Below are 20,192 nucleotides of genomic sequence, written 5' to 3'. Positions count from 1 at the left end.
TCAGGCTCTGTAATAATTCTGACCCAATAACCACACACTGACACAAAGAACATGGGATCGGATATCCACCGAGTTTTATAGAACTTATCTCCAGAACTACTCCACAGAAGCAATATCTACTTATTATTTCATCAGGCAATTTTATCCATAATGAAATCTCAATTGTATTATATCTAAATGTGTTTAGAGGCAACATACTATAATCATTGATTCTAACTAACCCAACTGCTAATAATAATTGCTCTCAATTCTTTTTAAAAAATAGATCACATATACATATATTATGTTGCTCATATAAAAGACTTTAATATAAAAAGTGCTTCCTCTTATTCTGCAGAATGTGCTACATTTTCAGTACTATTTTAAGTGAACTATAACAGCATGAGATCTCTAGTAAATATATCCTGAAATACAATTAATTTCAATTAGGATTTAGATAATTACTGTGTTGCAAAACACGAATTTGAATTTCTCTGCCCACATCCTAAAAGATCCTACTTGAAGTCAAAGATACATTAGCCTATGTTAAATTCATCTTAGATACAAATCACACACACAAATCAATTTGCATAAGAATACTAAAGTACCTTGTCAAAGGGAATACCATACTTTTTCAGTACTGATGGAGAAATCAGTGTCATCTTGTGGCGAAGAAATGCATCACACCCTTGGGAGCTGCTTGGGAAAAAACCTAAAAAGAAATAATAAATATAACCAGCATTTTGTCAATCAAGTTAAATTTTAGATAGCTTTTTTTTACATTTAAGTTCTAGTGTTCTTTTACTATGACAGTTTTATCCAAGCATAGATCCACCCCATGACCAAAAAGCCTTTGTACTAAAAGTTAGAGTCAATACCAGATTTCCCAAAAACTAATATATATTTATATCACCAAAGTTTGATCTTTTATACAAAAAAATTTACCAATAATTAATAATTACTAAACTTCAGGAATCAATTTCAATTTGAAACAATTTTAGAATCTATCTACCTGCTAAATGGAAAAATTGGTATACATTTTAATAAAAGAATCTCTCATTTTAAACTCCTAGATTTGATAATTCCAGAAGCACACATCCCAATGCCTGGCATGCACTAACCACAAAGCAGTGTCCCCACTTTTGATTCTTTCTGATCAATACAAAAATAATGTTACTAATTTCCAAATTCAACTTCCTGGCCAACACCCATGAAATGTCTGGAAACTGGCCTCATGGGCCTTAATGGGAAAAGTGTTTTGAGGAGCCTTTTAAATGAGAAGGCTGAAGATACAGCAAGTCTTTTGCTCAACAGTATATTTTACACCAAGACATAGCCAGTTTTCTCCATCACTGACTTCAATCCTGCAGTTCTGTCTGAGGCAGACTCTCATTAACTCAGGGATGCAAGCTAGAAGAAAATTTTATGCTTGATGTCCTATTTGTCGCCTTGCTCACTCAGAGGGAAGACTGCCGTGCAGGGGGAGGGGTGGAAAAGCAAAAAGATAAAGAGAGAAGAACAAGGAACATGGAAAAAACAGAGAAGCACAGAGGGAAGACACAGAAGGAAGAGGGAAGGCACCAAGAAAACACGTGGTCTGTATGAGTAAGGCGGGAAGAAACACAGATGCTGTCTAACTCCTCCATGGCCAAAAAGAAGGAAAAACTGCTGGAATGTGACTTATCTAACTCTGTGGTTCACAACATGCAAATAACTCAAGAATGTGGCCAACTGGTTGACAGAATCACCAATATGCATTAACTAATCAAGGACCATTTTAATCTCATAGAATGGAAGCATTCTCCAAGAATGTTTTTTAGTAAATAAACTTTAATTGATGCCACCATTGGGTATGTGAGGCTACCATTCATCAAAGAGAAAGAAATCCAACATGCAGGAAAGAGCCACTGGGTTATAAAGAACTACCTACAAAAAGTAGTACATTCTGCTTTAGAATCTGTACCTTAATTAAGAAGAAAAAACTTAGAAAGGATAGTATAGAAAAGTGTGTGTCCAAACAAATATCAGAAATACTAACTACTATCATTCTTTACAATATCAATATAAATAAAAGGTATAATTTTGCCCTTTATGGTCATTTAATACAGCCCTCTGCTTATGATTAATATTCATAATACATAAATACAAAATAAAATTCATGAATAGAGAGAAACTGCCACACTGATATAAGGGCCAAGACCACGTAACAAGATATCCCAAGTCTTACACAGACAGAAGAAGACACAACTGGTCAGTCCCCAACGCATAACCCAAAGAAACATTTTAATAACACAATTGAAATGGATCCATCAAAGTTTTCAAATCTGTAACTTCTGCAACACTAAATGATTTAAGTTTTAAATTAAAATCAATGAAGAAGAGTCTATTTAATTTTCTTTTGATATGGATTTGTAATCAGGAGCTAAACAATGTGATGACTGGTCATAAGTTAATTTAAATTGGAAAACCACTGAAGGAAGGTAATTTGTAGTAGATAAAGCAGTTCACATTGGGACAAAATTTATATTTACAACATGCTGTATTTTACAAGGTCCTGGAAAACACCTCATAAACAGTACAAATTATGTACAAAGTATGTGTCTTAAAATGAATTTTCCTTCAAAATGCCTGCAGGGCTACATGGTTCATACTCACCCTCACTCCACAGTCTATAAAAAGTATTTTATTCAACATATAAGTCAATACAACTAAAATAGTATTTGACACGAAAATGATAGTATTTTAAATGACACAGGACTGTTCCAGATAATGAAAGATTAGTATCTTTGATAATAAATAGAAAAAAACAGCTTTGGGAATCACTTGTACGAAAAATAACAAAATCACATGTCACAAAGATAACACTGAACGAAAAATTCTACCTTAAGACCATGTGAGTTTTTCAAAAGTCGCCAATTAAACAGGCCACTCAGGATAGGTCAAAATTTTTGCAAGTAAGTTCTTTAAAATGTGCCCTTTTGAATCAGTTTTGCATATTCTCATATTAACTTCCTTGGTGTTCTTTCTTAAAATTTAAGTAATTTATTTAGAAGAAATTTTCTCTAAAAGGTATATTTTAATGGTACTAGTACAACATCCCATTAGACTTGTCAATTTACCAGGTCATACACACCAATGGGATAGTCCACTCCCTCACAACCCTGAGGATCAAGATGTTCCAATAAGGAAAGTTCTGCACTGATCCCTCAATCATCTACTAGTGGCATCCCACTGCAACATGTCACCAGGTAGTATCAACATCTCTACCAGCACAGCTCCCTGGGAGGAACGCAGGAGAGCTTCACAATGACCTTGGGATTAAGAAGGACGCTGCTTCTCCCAAAATATTGCCTTGTTTTTATCTCCTGAACCTCCATTTCAAGCTGGTTGGCAGAAAACTTACAGTTATAATTTCCAGCTAGTTTAACAAGTATGTGTGTCCTTACGCATATGGGTCTTTTACTGCATTCCTAAAACCACTTTGTTTCAGTTCTCACTCTTCCTCCCCTTGACATGCCGTATGGACAATGTATGCACAGGTCACACAGGGATCAAACAGATTCCAGTCAAGCTAACCAGGACTTTCCTGGCTCAGCTGAGCCTCCACGCTACCATCACCCCCGACCTCAAATCACAAAAATCGTGATTTCCCCATAATAATTCCTCCCTGCTAGCTAGCATTCCTTTCCTGAATTCTTCCTAACCATTCTCTGTTACCACTTTTCAGGACTTTAAGTCTTTTACCCCATGTTCAAATTATGTTAGCTTGGCATATTTTACAAATTATTTTTCAATAATGAAAATCCTACTGGGAACATGGCTGGATATAAAATATCCAATTACATTTAAACACAGACAATGATATCACGGACATCATTAAAAAGAAATTAAGTTTAGGGACTCTTTCACTATTCTTTTTTTTTTTGAGACAGAGTCTCACTCTGTTACCCAGGCTAGAGTGCCATAGTGTCAGCCTAGCTCACAGCAACCTCAAACTCCTGGGTTCAAGCAATCCTCCTGCCTCAGCCTCCTGAGTAGCTTGGACTATAGGCATGCACCACCATGCCCAGCTACTGTTTGACTATTCTTGATGCAAGCCAGCCCATAGTAAGATGGAAATAAATATACCTTGATGCCTCACGCATTGATCGCTATGCCTAAGCCATGAGTTAGGCATGGAAGCATTAGATATATCAGTAGTCTTCTGTATTTTTTATGGCATACAGCAATGTTCCCCAACCTTTTTGGCACTGGGGACCAATTTCATGGAAGACAATATTTCCATGGATTGTAGCGGGCGGAGGGGTAGGGGGGCATGGGTGGGTGGGTGGGTGGTTGGGATGATTCAAGGGCATTATGTCTATTGTCAAACCTCTCTGCTGGCCGGGCACGGTGGCTCACGCCTGTAATCCTAGCAATCTGGGAGGCCAAGGCGGGCAGATTGCTCGAGGTCAGGAGTTCAAAACCAGACTGAGCAAGAGTGAGCCACCGTCTCTACTATAAATAGAAAGAAATTAATTGGCCAACTAATATATATAGAAAAAATAAGCTGGGCATGGCAGCACATGGCTGTAGTCCCAGCTACTCGGGAGGCTGAGGCAGGATTGCTTGAGCCTAGGAGTTTGAGGTTGCTGTGAGCTAGGCTGACGCCACAGCACTCACTCTAGCCTAGAGAACAAAGTGAGACTCTGTCTCAAAAAAAAAAAAAACCTCTCTGCTAACGATAGTCTGTGCTTGCAGCCACTCCCCAGTGCCAGCATCACTGCATCAGATCCACCTCAGATCATCAGACATCAGGTTCTAGGGCGTGACCTTCACGTAGGCAGTTCATAGTAAGTTACAGTTACAGTAGATTCCCCCTCCTATGAGAATCTAATGCCACGCTCATCTGACAGGAGGCGGAGCTTATGCAGCAATGTGAGCAATGGGGAGCAGCTGTAAATACAGATGAAGCTTCTTTCCCTCATTGGCCACTCACCTCCTGCTGTGCGGCCCCATTTCTAAGAGGCCACGGACCAGTACCAGTCTGTGGCCAGCAGGGTTGGGGACCATAGGCTTACAGGGACCTTTCGAATTGAGCATTTATAATCATGGGTGTTTTGTTTATAAGTTTTAAAAAACCAGGCATTGTAATATAATATTTTCAGACCATCAGGCTTAATGAATACTTAAGGAAATAATATTTACCATTTTGAGAGCTAATAAAAGCACATTTTCCTAATACAAGGAGAGAGGTGTAAGAACAGGTTAATTTAGAATCTGACCATAAAATTGAAAATAACTTGTTATTTATTGCTGCCCTTCTATCCTACTGATGCCAGAGGCTCATAATCTCTTTTAGACCAAACCACCCTAAAAAGATCTGGTGATGGCTTCCCAGAAATCCACATATATGCCCAATTTTGAATACAATTATAGAGAATCCTATATAATTATAGGGCCTGCTTGCAAAGCACCTATAGACCTGGCACAGGGATCTCTGCAATTCAGGTTAGGACCCTCTGCCCCACAGGCTTAAACTCAAGATTGCTAGTCAAAAGAACAAACAAAAAAAAGGCCCCACACATACACACTGACACACACTTAAAAGCATGAAGTAAATTAATCCTATATAACAATAATTCTTCTGTTCCCTTTTGCTGAATAAAGTAACAAAACTAACATAGGTATTGCAAGAAAATATAAGGAGGTAAAACCATCAACTCACTTCTACTCTACTGTTGTTTGGACCAAGATACCTGTTAATAATTATCCTTCCAAAATCAGCTGTGCAAAATCCCAAGTCACATATTTTCCCAGTACCCAAAACGTTCACCAAGGTAAATCCCTTCCCATATTTTAAAATAATAGTATTTTATTGACAATAAGAGACAAATGAAATATACTTTTGCACAAAAATTTAGACTTTCCCAATTTACCTTAATCCATATTTTGCTTAATATAATAAAAGATATTGTATTATTTCTAAAATAGATGAGATTTAGATATTTTAAAAACTGAAAATCTTTCAAACTGTCATTCATGATTTAACATTATACCTCTATTTTCAACCATATTTGCAATCCAATTGTATCAAACCAAAAATTACAAAGAATGCAATGGCATTATAGATGAATATAAGAAGTATAAAAATTGCAACAATTCACTTGAAAATTTTTATTACATTTATGTCTACATAATATTGGTGAAAACCTGTATAAATGAAAAAGCAGCTGAAGGGCAAAATCAAACTCCTGGCTTTATTAGATGCTGGCATAATGTCTTTCAGATAAAATATTTGTAGGTGCCATACTCAATCAAGATTTCAATAGAAACCAAAATGAAAGCATTCACGCATAAAAGGCAAGTATGATAATTATGATATGCAGACAAGATAATGGAAAATATCTGAGCCTACTTTTCATTTTATGTATCAAGTGCTGCCTTGACCTAGACATTCTATAATGCTCCATCACATTTACTGCATTATTTTATCATTTTAATTATTTTGCAGAATTCAATTAATTTGGCTGGCATCTGGTCAGCAGATGTAAATCCTCCACTATCTTATCGTGTAGGGTCTTTCCCTGCTTCATTTCTCAAAATAATGCTGCAAAAACAGTTATGAATAAACATCCAATTGGTTTAAACTTCTTGTTCATCCTTCAAGTATATTAACCTCTTACTGATTAAACAAATGGCATAGGAAAGTGGCTGCCATTTTCTGGATGTGTCATCTTCAGATAGTTTACTTCAAAGCATTGACAGTCAGTTTATATCAGAAATTTTAGTCAGTGACTCAACACTCTAAAATTTACATTGGCTTCATTTTGAAAGCTCTCTAGTGGTGGTGAGGTTAATAGAAAATGGTGGAATAATTATTACAGAGAAGCAGATAGTTCAGCATACAGTTTAAACACTAAGATCACTGCCTATATAGTTAAGGATTATGGTAATCATCTTCTAAGCTCTAATCTATTATCCAGAACCAGGATTCATCCACCTTAATATTCATGAAAATATTCCCTAACAAAGTTCAAGATTATAATTACATTGCTATTATTACTATAATACATTACATTTAAAAAAACACAGAGGCTTTATAGTGATTAGCCTGCCAAAATTATAATAATGCTTCTTACAAATGAGATACTGTAACTGTTCCTTCTGATACTCTCCTATAATATGGTGGAAAGTAACCTTTAGATGCCATTAACAACATCTGTTCAGAACTGTCAAGTCAAAGATTGGGGTTTCTCAGTGCTCTCATTTCACTATTAAATGAAAGCACATATAATGCAGGAACAAAATTCTTTCCTAATATAAGGCAAACCTAACGTACCCATGAAAAGTAGATCAGCACCTGACTAGAAGGGCACTGCTTACTGAGGATTCAATCCTGCATAAAGGCGGAATGTCTTGCACCTCAGTTATCCTTCAAAGGGAACTCTACTTCCCCTGGAAATAAGTCACTACAAGCCTACATCTTCTTTGGGAAGATTTGCCTAGCAAAACAGAAAATAAGAATGGCAGGGGGCAAATCTGATTCTCCTCCCCATGTGTAAGCAGATGAGAGGAAGGCTGCCTGGAGCTTATGGAAGAAAAAGGAGGAAAGAGGAAGACGACTGTTTCACTAGCACTCTGCATACACAAGCAGGCGGGGGGGGGGGGGGGGGGGGGGAACACAACACGGACGGACCAGCAATAGAGCTTCAGAAGCGTTCTTCATTTTGGCCCTTATGAAGATGGAGAAACCCAGGAAAAATAAAAATTCAACTTTCAATAAAATTAAGTTTAACTTTGCCAGTCCAAGAAGACACAAACTTTCTTGTGTATTTAGTTACCCAGGGCCATTCACCTTCTTACTTCCCTAAGGGCACACTCCCAGGCCCAGTGAGTGACAAAAGAACTGGGTGTGGAAAGTGACATAACATAACCCTTGGAGGAAATGATATAGCAACATAAAATGTAGTCACAAAACACCTGCACCCTGAGACACAACAATATTACTGTCTGGAAGAATGTAACTTAAAGGCAGGAAAAATATTATTGGCACATGATGCTGAACATATTGTATTAAAAGAGAAAAAATTTTGGAAACAACCAATATAGATTAAGAGCAATTACTTGATGAAAAAAATACTAAGCGGGTCAACTAAAATAACCATGAAGATTATGCAACAGAAAAAAATAGTCATAAATTAATGTGAACAATTTTTAATTATTGAATTAAAGAAACAGTTAAAAAGTCAATAACTTGAAAAGAATAAACTCAAAGTGGCATTCCACATTGTAAAAATACCTCAAAAGTAAAAAACCTATCAAGGTAAGAAACAGAGAAAGCAAGTTTTACCTTGAGCTAGTCTTTCAAGTCGTTTTCCATGCTCCGGAGGTATAGCATACCTAAAATTTTAAACATAAATAAAAATTTTAGGTTTATAATTTTGAGCTAGTATCCTAAGGACATTTACTCCCAAATAATGTCATGTAAAAAAATTCAATACCAAACTTCCCTTGGATGAACTGAATAAAGATTAGAAAACCAATCATACAGACACATCCCTTAGACATCAGACAAAAGAAAAATATGCTTATAAATTACCTATTTCAATGTCCCAGCTCACCATTCCAACCACATTGTAACAGATTAGGGAACAAAGGCCCAAGGCCACTAAACTGCTTAGCAAAGTGGGCGGCTAGCTACAGCCTAGAAACTTTCTCCCAACTTACAGCACTCTAGCTCTCCAGGCAGTTTTTTTGGTTTTATGTTTTTTGTTTTATGGTTGGTTCATTTTAGGTTTTGATTTTAAGAAAATAGGAAGGGTTATCTTTTTAACTTTTAAAATATTTTTAGTAATAACCAGGATAGAATACAAACCTATTATAGCCACATTTGTATTTCCACCAAATCTTTCTAAGAACACTGTATCTTTTGAAGAAGATCTTAAATAAAAGATTACCAGCCTTTGAAAAACAGCTCTCATTTATTTCACAATTAGGTGACTTTTTAAATCTTGAATACAGTAGTAATTTTTTACCCTTGAAGAACACAAGTACTCATATTTCTAGTTCCCGGTGTTTTCAAAAGTGATATACTTGAGATTATTTACTGTGGACTTATAAATTTGAAAACAATAATTTCAAAATATCCTACACAAATCCTAAACTCTATAGGAATTTTTAATGGGGAAATAAACAAATGATCATTTCACATTTTATATAAAAATGATCTATTATTTTTGAAGACCTACATTTGCTATATTTACTAGCCTAATTTACATTAAGTACAAGTTACTTCTTACTAAAGTAACTTATCTAATTGTACTTGACACCACACTTGGTTGCATTTAATGCCACTGATAACATATGCAAAACTTAATTGGATCCAGTGTAACTAGGCAATTCACTAAGAGAAAATCCAATCATATATCCTGTTGCTTAAGGCACTCCTAATGAAATTATTCCAACTGAATTGGGAAGATAAAATTTTAGCATAACTGAATGACTACCACCCAGTGTATATTTATGGACACTTCTTACTAGTTTTTAATTCCTGGCTTATATCACAAATATACCCAGGGGAAAAAACCAGCATAGGTATACAGGAGGGCTGTGTGTGCATAAACATGTGAGTGAGCATGTGTATATCCACTCCAGGCAAGAGGGTCACATCCCTCATATAGACAGACACACTCAAACACACTCATATAATGTGCCTGCCCACAAAGGCTTGGATGTAGATGAAGATATTTATGTATTCAGATTCATTTTTCTTAAAAAGTGGCAAAGTTAAAGATGCTCAATCTGAAGTTCAGTCATCTGTTCAAAGAAAATGTAACCATGTTCCTCTGCAAGAGGAAGAAGTAGGGCATGATGGCTCTACCCTACCTCTGGTCCTCTGTTTACTGCTAGCATTTTAATCATACCAAGTCACTCCCTCAATACCTCTCTTCCTAGGTAGCCCTTATTAGCCTCTTCTTGTCCATAAGTATACTGTCTCCCAATACAGCCATTTCTGTCTTAGCCTTATAATTTAACTGGTTCTACTTTTCTTCTTTAGATTTGGGACAATGTCTCAATCCCTTTTCAAATTCTATAAAAGATCAAGTTCACTTTTAATGTCATAAATAATTATTAATAAATGTCTTATGGTTAACCAACCATTGCTATAGCTACGTAGCTTCAGAAATCATCAAAGGATGAAAACTTCCTTCTAACCACAGACCCATACACAGGAAGACTTGCAATATCTCCCAAGAAGAATGGAAAGAATCCACAAATTGAAAGCCGCCTGTGGTAATATCCACTGAGGCACAACAGGGCAAAAACAACTTCAAGGAAGGGACACTGTCTCGAACTAGGAAAGACTAGTTTTAAATTTTTAGGAATTCATCCAAGGGTCAAATCATCTAGTTTCTTACTGTGAACAATAAAATCAGAGCGCTACCCCACTCAGTAGTTAAGAAACGATATGCATACATGTATCATGTTCACAACTGCAAAACCTTACTCAAAAGATACTTTTAATAATTTTCATAATCCAATTATCTCAATCAGTCAATAGCTCCCAGAGGGATCAAAGAACAATTTTTTCTCTACATACAAGTCAAGGGCTGGAAGGCCCATTAAGGAAAATCTAGTTTAGTGCTTCTAAAACTTTTTTCTGTTTCCATACTACCTCTGATTACTCGCAGTAACTGGCTACTGAGAGAATGAAGAACAACAGATACACAACTCCCTTGGGGATGGGCTACTCAACATACGCAGAAAAAAGCTGCTTAGGTGATTCCAACAGGGCAATACATTGGGGTGGATGGATGGACAGACGGGTGAACGGATGGATGGAGAGAGGGTGAGCGACAAGGAGAGAGGAAGGGAGAGAAGGAGTGATGGATATGGACAAGACGACAGATGTATAGATGGATGGATGTATGGATGGGTGGATGGATAGACGGATGGGCCCTCTCTTTTAATTACCACACCCAAGGACCCTCCCTTGGTCCTAAGTCCCAACAATGTCCCTAATGTCTGATCCTGCTGACCAAGGCCCTCACCTTTCCAGTATGAGGGATTTGTGTAAGCATGCCTCTTTTTTTGCTGTTGTTTAATGTTTTTCCTTCAGATATTTTTTTCAATGATACAACAAGGAATGGCCCAAAACAGAATGCTAAACAAAAACTTCACATAGCACTTTCAAATCAGAAATCTAGGTGGCTTCCATACCTGCAACAGATTTGTGTGGGCTGACAGCCCTCACCTGTGAGAAAGTGGCACCTGGCTTTAGGAGCACTCAGTCAGGCTGCATTTAAACAGTGGACTCACTGTCTGTCTGCAACAGTACCCTTGCTAATTATACACCACAGCACTACCTTGATGGGCACTCCAGCAACGTGAAGCCAAACAATTCTAATCTACTTCAAATACATACCATAAGAAGAGACAGAAAAGACAAAAAAACAGCAAGGTAAGGACATTTTCATGTGTTTTGCACCAACCACTTTCCTCTAGTAGAGTGGAATACATATTCAACAAGAATTGGAGGGAAGCATCGAACAGACCTTGCACAAGTCATTTTACCATTGCCAGACCTTGTCTGCTGCACAGAACAGCATGGAAAGGATCAAATTTGTAATATTTAGGGGCTCATTATTAAATGATCGCTATACGGCAATGAGGTAAGCCCAACCTGCTGATACTCATATCCAGTAAACTTGAGAAAATGTTCAAGAAATATCAGTTCAAACAATCAGATAGTCAGGGATCAGACAGGCACATAAAAGGTTGATGGAATCAGAGTAGTTTTTTTAAAGACAGAATTATGCCTAAATCATATCAAGGCAAAATCATGTCTAAATGCTGATGGGAAAGGAGTCAGGGATATGGGTAAGCAAAGCAGTTCTATTATGATATTATCTATAATGAAATTTTTGGTAACTGCTTAATAAAGTAATTGCAAGCATAGCTCAGAGATACTGCAGGTTTGGTTCCAGACCACCACAATAAAATGAATATCGCAATAAAGTTGAGTCAGACAAATTTCTGGTTTCCCAGTATATATAAAAGTTATGTTTACTCTAAACTGTAGTCCATTAAGTGTGCATTAGTATTATGTCTAAAAACCAATTTATATGCCTTAATTTTAAAATATTAATACTTCAGTGGTTAAAAAATGCTAACAATCACTTGTGCCTTCAAAAAGTCCTATTCTTTTTGCTGGTGGAGAGTCTTGCCTCTGTCTCTTCTCAAGAGCTTCCAAGGCCTTGCAGCAGGAAGACCTGGTGGTTGAGTGGAGGCATACCAGAGAGCACACACATGCGTGGGGTCGAGTAACTACTGACCTCAGAGAGGTTCTAGTTCTGTGGCCCTGACCACCTCCTAACACTTCGTGAAAGTTTCCCTTTACCTCGAAAGTCTCAGCATACCCAAGATTACATTCATGATTTCCCTCTTACATTGGCTTGCTCTCCTAGCATTCCCACTTTGGTTCATAATTCTGTTTCCTCCAGCCTTCCAAACTGGAAATATCAGTGTCACCTCTTCATTTTTCATCCTTTCTGCAACCACTGCCAGTAACAAGTGCTATCCACTCTACATCACCAAAACCTTGTATCCATCTCCCTGCAGCATCACCCAATTTCAATTTTTATTTGCTTTCATAACTGAACTCTCTGCCTGTATCTCCCTGAGTGGCTACACTTTTTTTTTTCTTTTTTCTTTGAGACAGAGTCTCACTTTGTTGCCCAGGCTAGAGTGCTGTGGTGTCAGCCTAGCTCACAGCAACCTCAAACTCCTAGGCTCAAGCAATCCTGCCTCAGCCTCATGAGTAGCTGGGACTACAGGCATGCACCACCATGCTCGGCTAGTTTTTTCTATATATATTTTTAGTTGGCCAATTAATTTCTTTCTATTTATAGTAGAGACGGAGGTCTTGCTCTTGCTCAGGCTGGTTTGGAACTTCTGACTTTGAGGGATCCTCCCATCTGGCCTCCCAGAGTGCTAGGATTATAGGCGTGAGCCACTGCGCCCGGCCCTAAGTGACTACACTTTTCATACAACTATCACAATATAAAACCCTTTGTTAGTTGCTTGCTGCCTGGCTTTCAAGAACCCCCCCACAACTTAAACCCAATCTTCTTAAATAACAACACTCCACTCTCAATAGGCTAGACTACGAATTAATCTACCAGTCACATGGGCTTCTCCCTCAGCCCTCACCTCAAACAGCCCCCTCCACTCTGCTTCAATTCCCACACCCCACCCAGATGCCGCCACCCCTGAAGCTTTCTTTGACCATTATCAGTCTCGGCAATCTCACCCCTTTTCTTCCTCTCAGAGCCCTTCAATTATATTTTTCATATCACATTTATTATCTATTACTTTCCACAGTATGCTGTTCAATGTGCATAAATCATTTTTGTCTTGATAGGAATTGAGGTTTGTGTGATAGAGAAAGCCTACCACCACTCAGGAATTGTCACATAAATTATTATTTTTTGCCTACCTTGTAGTCCAAAGCCAGGCATTCAATTATGTGCCACATTTGCTCAATCATGTAGCTAATTCTAAATTCTTTGAGGATATGAGTGTGTTTCTTACTTCTTTTAATCCTTTGAAAGACATCGAATAGAAGAATGCCTACCATTGTATACTATACCTTCAAGTACATACTGGTTTGTTGAAATTAATTGTTCATTTAACGTGTAGGACACTATTTTTATTTCAGATACACTGAATATTGCTAAAAGTTCTGCTAACTAAAAACTATGAATGACTAATAAAGTATGAACACACTAATTAGATATTAACAGAATGTTTTATTTAAAACTAATATCTTTTATGAATTGAAAAAGAAAAAATTTGGAAGGCCAAGGAAAACATAATTCCTTTAAAGTCATATTTGTGTGGATTACTAAAGAAAAAAAAAAAAGAAAGAAAGACCTAAAATGATGTTAGCCAGGTGGTTATGATATAAACACCATCTTGAACTGAGTATCAGGCTGACACTTCAAACCATCAGTAGACAAATCTACATTTTTCAGAGTATACTCAATGCACTTCTCTGATTCTGGTTTTCTCAACAAACTGTTCGCTTTGTACTTCTCCTTTCAAGATATCCTCAGTCCATATACTTGTTTACCAGTACTTCTCAGGGAATAACTCCTACTTCTCAGATAACTCCCTCAGTATCTCCCTAGTTTCGTTTCAGAGCCCTGGAGCTGTCAAACTGTGGTTAGGAGCAGATATTCTCTGCTCCCCCACTGCCCAGACCTCTGTCACTGTGCAATCGTGGGCAGCTGCCATGGCTCTCTGCTCTCACCAGTGGGGGTCCTGGCACACCTGGCTCACCCAGCTTCTCCCACCGTGTGCTATCCAGGGCCACAGAAAGGAGAACTCTCTCCAGGACCACATCATGTTCAGGGAGGTCCTTCCCGAATCAGGACTTCCCTCTGCTCCCTGCCCCTAATTGAAGCTGTGAAAAGTAGCCCTTTCCCCCGTATTTATGTCTCCACTTGTTGCTATTTTGCTCACAGTTATCCCTGTGAAGAATAAAGCCCCAGTCCCCAAGGACAATATTTTAACACATTAACAACCCTAAAATGAACCTCCCCTCTTTTACTGGCATAAGCTTGTGTGCCTGACTTGCCCCCTAGAGTTACTAAAGGAATGAAAAGGTCAATGAAAAAGAACTGTCCAATAAATACAATTTCAGCTCATCACAGCTACCATTTATTGAGCACTTGCAACATGCTAAGAGTCATGCTAAGACTGTTTAATACAAGTTCTGCAACCACCTCCATTTTGCCAATGAGGAAACCAAGGCTTATAGCCATTACTCACTCGAGCAAGGTGGACAAAAGAGCTGACACCCAACCCCAGACCTATCTGATGCCAATGCCCAAGATGTGCCAATGCCCAAGATGCACTCTCCTGCCCCATATTCCAATCCTGTTTTCCCAACAATCACCATAAAAATGCCAAAAATGCCCGTAGGAAGGAAATGATGGAGCACATCTCTCCTCCAGGGACATACCCACCCTTTATAATGACCAAGCAAAACAAGAAAGCATTTAAAATAAACTGTTGTTATAAAGAAGACCATCAAAATACTACCTAAAGTATTTTTTGTTCTTCTTACAAAAACATTTTATGAATCACAATGTAAAGTACCCATATTATACTTTACCAAAGTGAAAAATTCTCAAAGTTAACTTACAATACGCTTTTCAAACAAGACATATTCCTAATCAATAGCGTCAAAAAGAAACTGAACAACTGTGGGTTTTATAAATGTGATTATGTTACATTTTAACATTATTTATGGTGTTAACAAGTTTTAAAATTTGCACATTTATTAAAGTTTAAGCATTAACATTTTAAATTATGAACTCTCATTCATTAACTGCAGAAAATAGAACAGTTCATATGTAATTTTCAGTCATACAGACATGTGAGAAACAGAAAATACAACTGTAGGGGCTGACGTGAGTCCCCCCTTCCTGACAAGGCCTATGCCATCGTCATCAAAAGGAAAGGCCTTGGCCAGCAGGGCGTGGTGACTCACGCCTGTAATGCTAGCACTCTGGGAGGCCAAGGTGGGAGGATCGCTCAAGGTCGGGAGTTCAAAACCACCCTGAGCAAGAGTGAGACCCTGTCTCTACTAAAAATAGAAAGAAATTAATTGGCCAACTAAAAATATATAGAAAAAATTACTGGGCATGGTGGTGCATGCCTATAGTCCCAGCTATTCGGGAGGCTGAGGCAGGAGGATCGCTTGAGCTCAGGAGTTTGAGGTTGCAGTGAGCTAGGCTGACGCCACAGCACTCTAGCCAGGGCAACAGAGGGAGACTCTGTCTCAAAAAAAAAGGAAAGAGCTCACCCCAATCTCATATTCTCTCCCTGCAAGATCATGCCCCTGAAGAGGAAGAGGACAGTGGCCCATATCCAAATGGTTCACACTCGAGAATAAAGGCCTGACCCCCTCGCCTCAATATATGGGGCAATTCTAAAGGGCATGGCCAGCTGCAGTACTGCCAGCGGGATCTGCCCAGGGCTGTGCTAGAGGTCAGCCTTGCCTTCCACCCAATCTTCCCTGCTTTCCACACGGCTCACAGTGCTCCTCCTGCAGCACTCTCCAAGAAACCTCCAGCACACACATCTCAAGAACAACTTTCCAAGCAACTGAACCAAAACAATAACAATAAACATGTTTGTAAGAAGGTGCCACTAAATATAAGTCCTGAAAATTACAAGCTGGGCATCTAAAAGTATGGCCTGGAGGATGAGTTCTTTGAACTGAGGCCCCATAAGAACACCTGATAAAGAGCCCCCAGAGAGCTCAGCCTCACCCTCACGCCATCTGTGGCTGACTTCCTGACAGAACAAAGAGAAATTCTAGCAGCCATATGTGCAGGAGTCCTAAGTGAGGAAATTCCAATGAGAAAAGATGCCCAGAAGAAGAAAGTTTCAGTAAATGAGCATTAGAAAGATGGGAAGTTCTTTTTAATCTGGAACTTCAAATTCTGTTTAGTAACCATATACATGCAAATAAATATTCTGAGCAATCAGAAAAATTAATGTTACTTTTATCTAAAAACACCATTATAAAACCTAAGAACTAGGTTTTATAACTAAATATAACTAATAAACAAAATACTTGACTTTCAAGAAATAACATTTCATATTAATTAATCCACTGAATATTTGCAAAGTTCTACATGTGTCCTAAACACTATAAAATTTCTTCACGAAAGAAAAAAAGATGATGAATTATTGGTTGATATTAACTGTGAGCAACTTTTAAAAAGCTTTACTGTCATTTCCAAAATCCTCAATAGATAATACATTCAGTATAAATGTTTCTAGTACAGATGGTCTTCCGTATCTGTGAATTCTGCATCCTTGGATTCAACTAACCATAGATCAAAAATATTTTTGAGAAAGAAAAACTGCATCTGTATGGAATATTTACAAACATTTTTTTCTTGTCACAATTCCCTAAACAATATACTTTGACAGATGTTTGCATAGTGTTTACATTGTCTTAGGGATTATAATTAATCCAGAGATGATTTAAGGAGTATGTACATAGTTTAAATGCAAATACTACACCATTTTATATCAGGGACAAGCATCAGGTCTACAAGGAATCTCAAGGAAGGCTTTGGCAAGGGAAAGCTTCCCACCACACACATTTCATCCAGACTACCTCTGCCTTTATTTTTTATATTAAATATTGATCTTCTGAAGAAATTTTCATTCATGTAAAGTCTGAAAAATTCTACACTAAGCCAGTATTTTACAAAATCACAGAAAATATTTCTGTTTTATACATGACTGAGTGTTCTATATAAGATTCCAATTCCATGTAAGATTTTGATTCCTCTACAATTTTGCTAAGAACAAGGGTCCTGCTACAGCTATAAAGGAGAGGCTGTAGAGGAAGAAGAAGTTGAGAGGAGGTGCTAAAAACTGTATGTCTAAACTGTACATTTCATAAATAGAGACCATTCTGTCTTCTTCACCATGTTGTCACTAACACCTTTTTTTTTCTTCTTAGTAGAGACGGAGTCTCGCTTTTGCTCAGGCTGGTCTCAAACTCCTAAGCTCAAACAACCCGCCCACCTCAGCCTCCCAGAGTGCTAGGATTATAGGCGTGAGCCACCATGCCCAGCCTATGACCAAAGTTTAATATTGACATGAAAACTACCAGGATAGCTTCTTTACAGTTGGAAATCTCTTTGAGAATCAAGTGGCTTTCCAAAGTGTACTATTCAAAGCAAATGAGCCACCCAGAGATAACACAGGTAACATGCAAAAATGAAAAAGACATATAGCCTTAAATATTAAAATAAAAATGAAAAGAGTAAACAGTAAAGTGTCTCTCAAACACCTGATATTTCCTATATAATATTAATCTTCTTCATTAGGTAGGCAGAGAGAGATAACTTATAAGAACTGAAGAAAACAAAGGCAACCCATGTAATTCAAGATATTTTCATGTATAATGTCTTCCCAAAGAACATTCATTTTTTAAACCACACTTTAAGGAAAATTGCTAAATTCGTTTTTTTTGTCTCTGATCAGAAAAATCACATCAGAGATCATGCAACAGGCTGTTATGTCCTCTCAGAAATATATGTTGTAAAATACACATGTGTTGAAGAAACTTTACGCATTAGTCCACAAATAAGAAAACCACTACGGAGCCCACACAAATAAATAGTCACTGGGAAGGATGAAGGAAGGGGTGGATTCACAACAATTGGCTATAGTCAGTGAAAACTGAGGTGTTGTTTGCAAATTTCTGTTACACACCTACACAAATCTGCAATTACCACTGACAATCAAAATATGTTAGGGTGTCTGAAAATTTCTAACAAGCAGTTGTCTGTAACTTCTAACATCTCTATACATTAGGCCAGTTCTAATTAAGACATCACTCAGAACGCATGATTACACTGCATTGGCTAATTTTGTAATATTTATCCATAAGAAACTAAAAGGAGGACACATTGGCATTGTCCTCAAGAAGGTGAAAATCTCACTGGGGAGACAAGATGAAAACACATGAATGAAGAGCTCTAAAAGAACAGAACATAATAAAGTCATAAAACTATTAGAGCTATATAAATACAAGAAAAAAGAATAGTGTTGGTTCAAACAAACAAACAAAAAAACTTGTACATTACAGATTCTTTAGTTTCAAGTCCAATGCAGAGATTTATTTCTACCTACTGCCTGTGCTTTGGGTAAAATCAATCACTTGCTAAAAATACTTTTACAATAACTTGAACAAACATACATTTTTAATAACTCTGATACCCTAAATACGTATGTGTGTGTGTGTGTATTCTATCTGAAACAAACATCCCCGCAAGGCAATTTCTAATTTTTAACTGCTTTATAAAAAATGAATTAAGGCTCAGATGAGGTAAGGTAACCAGACTTCACAAGGTTTTAAGCAAATACCTGAACATTTACTGGCGACTTTTCTCCATCTTACAAATACGTAAGAGACACTGGAGGTTTTTTTCCCCACCTTGTGCAGCATAATTCAAGTAAGAGCCCTCTCCTTCTTACAGGAAACCACCTCCCACAAACACGAACCTGTAAGTCTACTGGAAGTTTTATGACCCTATTCCTACCACCACAGAGGCAGGCCTGTGACCCAAACTAGGAAAATCACAGTAAATTCCTACCCTTGTCCTCAGTGACTTATCCAAGAGATGGACACAGGACTTAAGCCAGGCCAACCCAGATACTTTTGCAAGGGGGTGAAGGGAGGGTCCTCTCTGGTGATACAGCTGAGAAGGTAAGAGCCAGGGAGAAAAGTGAAGACAACACATAAAGAAAAGTAAGGCCGGGCGCGGTGGCTCACGCCTGTAATCCTAGCACTCTGGGAGGCCGAGGCGGGCGGATTGCTCAAGGTCAGGAGTTCAAAACCAGCCTGAGCGAGACCCCGTCTCTACCATAAAAATAGAAAGAAATTAATTGGCCAACTAATATATATAATATAAAAATCAGCCGGGCATGGTGGCTTGTGCCTGTAGTCCCAGCTACTCGGGAGGCTGAGGCAGGAGGATCACTTGAGCCCAGGAGTTTGAGGTTGCTGTGAGCTAGGCTGATGCCACGGCACTCACTCTAGCCTAGGCAAGAAAGCGAGACTCTGTCTCAAAAGAAAAGAAAAGAAAAGTAAAACCCAGGATCCAGCCCACCCTGGAAAGTTCTAGCAGTTCCAGTATTCTGGTCTTTTAGGACTACATGAATCAATAAATTCTCCTTTTTGGCTAAGCTATTATAGTTTTGTATTGAGTTTCTCTATCAAAGAGCCCAGACAATCTCAACAAAATTCTCAATCTAGACTAATACACTGTAGATATAATTTTTAAATGAATTAATACAGAATGCAAATGACACATAGAAAAGCATAATGATTAAAGTAAAAATGAGTTGTCCAACACTACCAGAAGTCTAAAGAGGACTGTGTATGGCCTTCAGAAGCTGTGCTCATACTCTGCATGCCTTGCCCCAATCCTAGCAGGATCTTGTCTCATAGGTTAGACAGACAAAGTGTCCCCAAATACTGACAGGGATGAACTAGCTTCTTCCACTGTATGTCTCTGAGGGAAACAAAATCCAAATAGATATTTAACTGAAGAATCACCAAAAGAGACAAAACCTCTGTCAAGGTAACACTTCTTTCTAAATGTGGGGTTTTATTTCTGATGTCAAAA

General features: G+C 37.9%; 1 protein-coding gene across 5 annotated transcripts in view; it reads right to left on the bottom strand.

Annotated features, from left to right (window-relative positions):
* The window catches only part of KDM4C (lysine demethylase 4C), a 367,466-nt gene that overhangs the window by 259,392 nt on the left and 87,882 nt on the right, over positions 1–20,192 (bottom strand). For all 5 annotated transcript variants that reach the window (XM_012738388.2, XM_076008693.1, XM_012738394.3 and 2 more), the window contains 2 exons: positions 8,312–8,361; positions 588–691 (listed from right to left, as the gene is read on the bottom strand). In XM_012738388.2, the coding sequence (XP_012593842.1) occupies positions 588–691; positions 8,312–8,361 (154 nt within the window). The remainder of the gene's footprint in view (positions 1–587; positions 692–8,311; positions 8,362–20,192) is intronic.

This window comes from Microcebus murinus, chromosome 12, assembly GCF_040939455.1.
Source record: "Microcebus murinus isolate Inina chromosome 12, M.murinus_Inina_mat1.0, whole genome shotgun sequence".
NCBI lineage: Eukaryota > Metazoa > Chordata > Mammalia > Primates > Cheirogaleidae > Microcebus > Microcebus murinus.
This window is presented reverse-complemented; position numbering and strand designations above follow the sequence as displayed.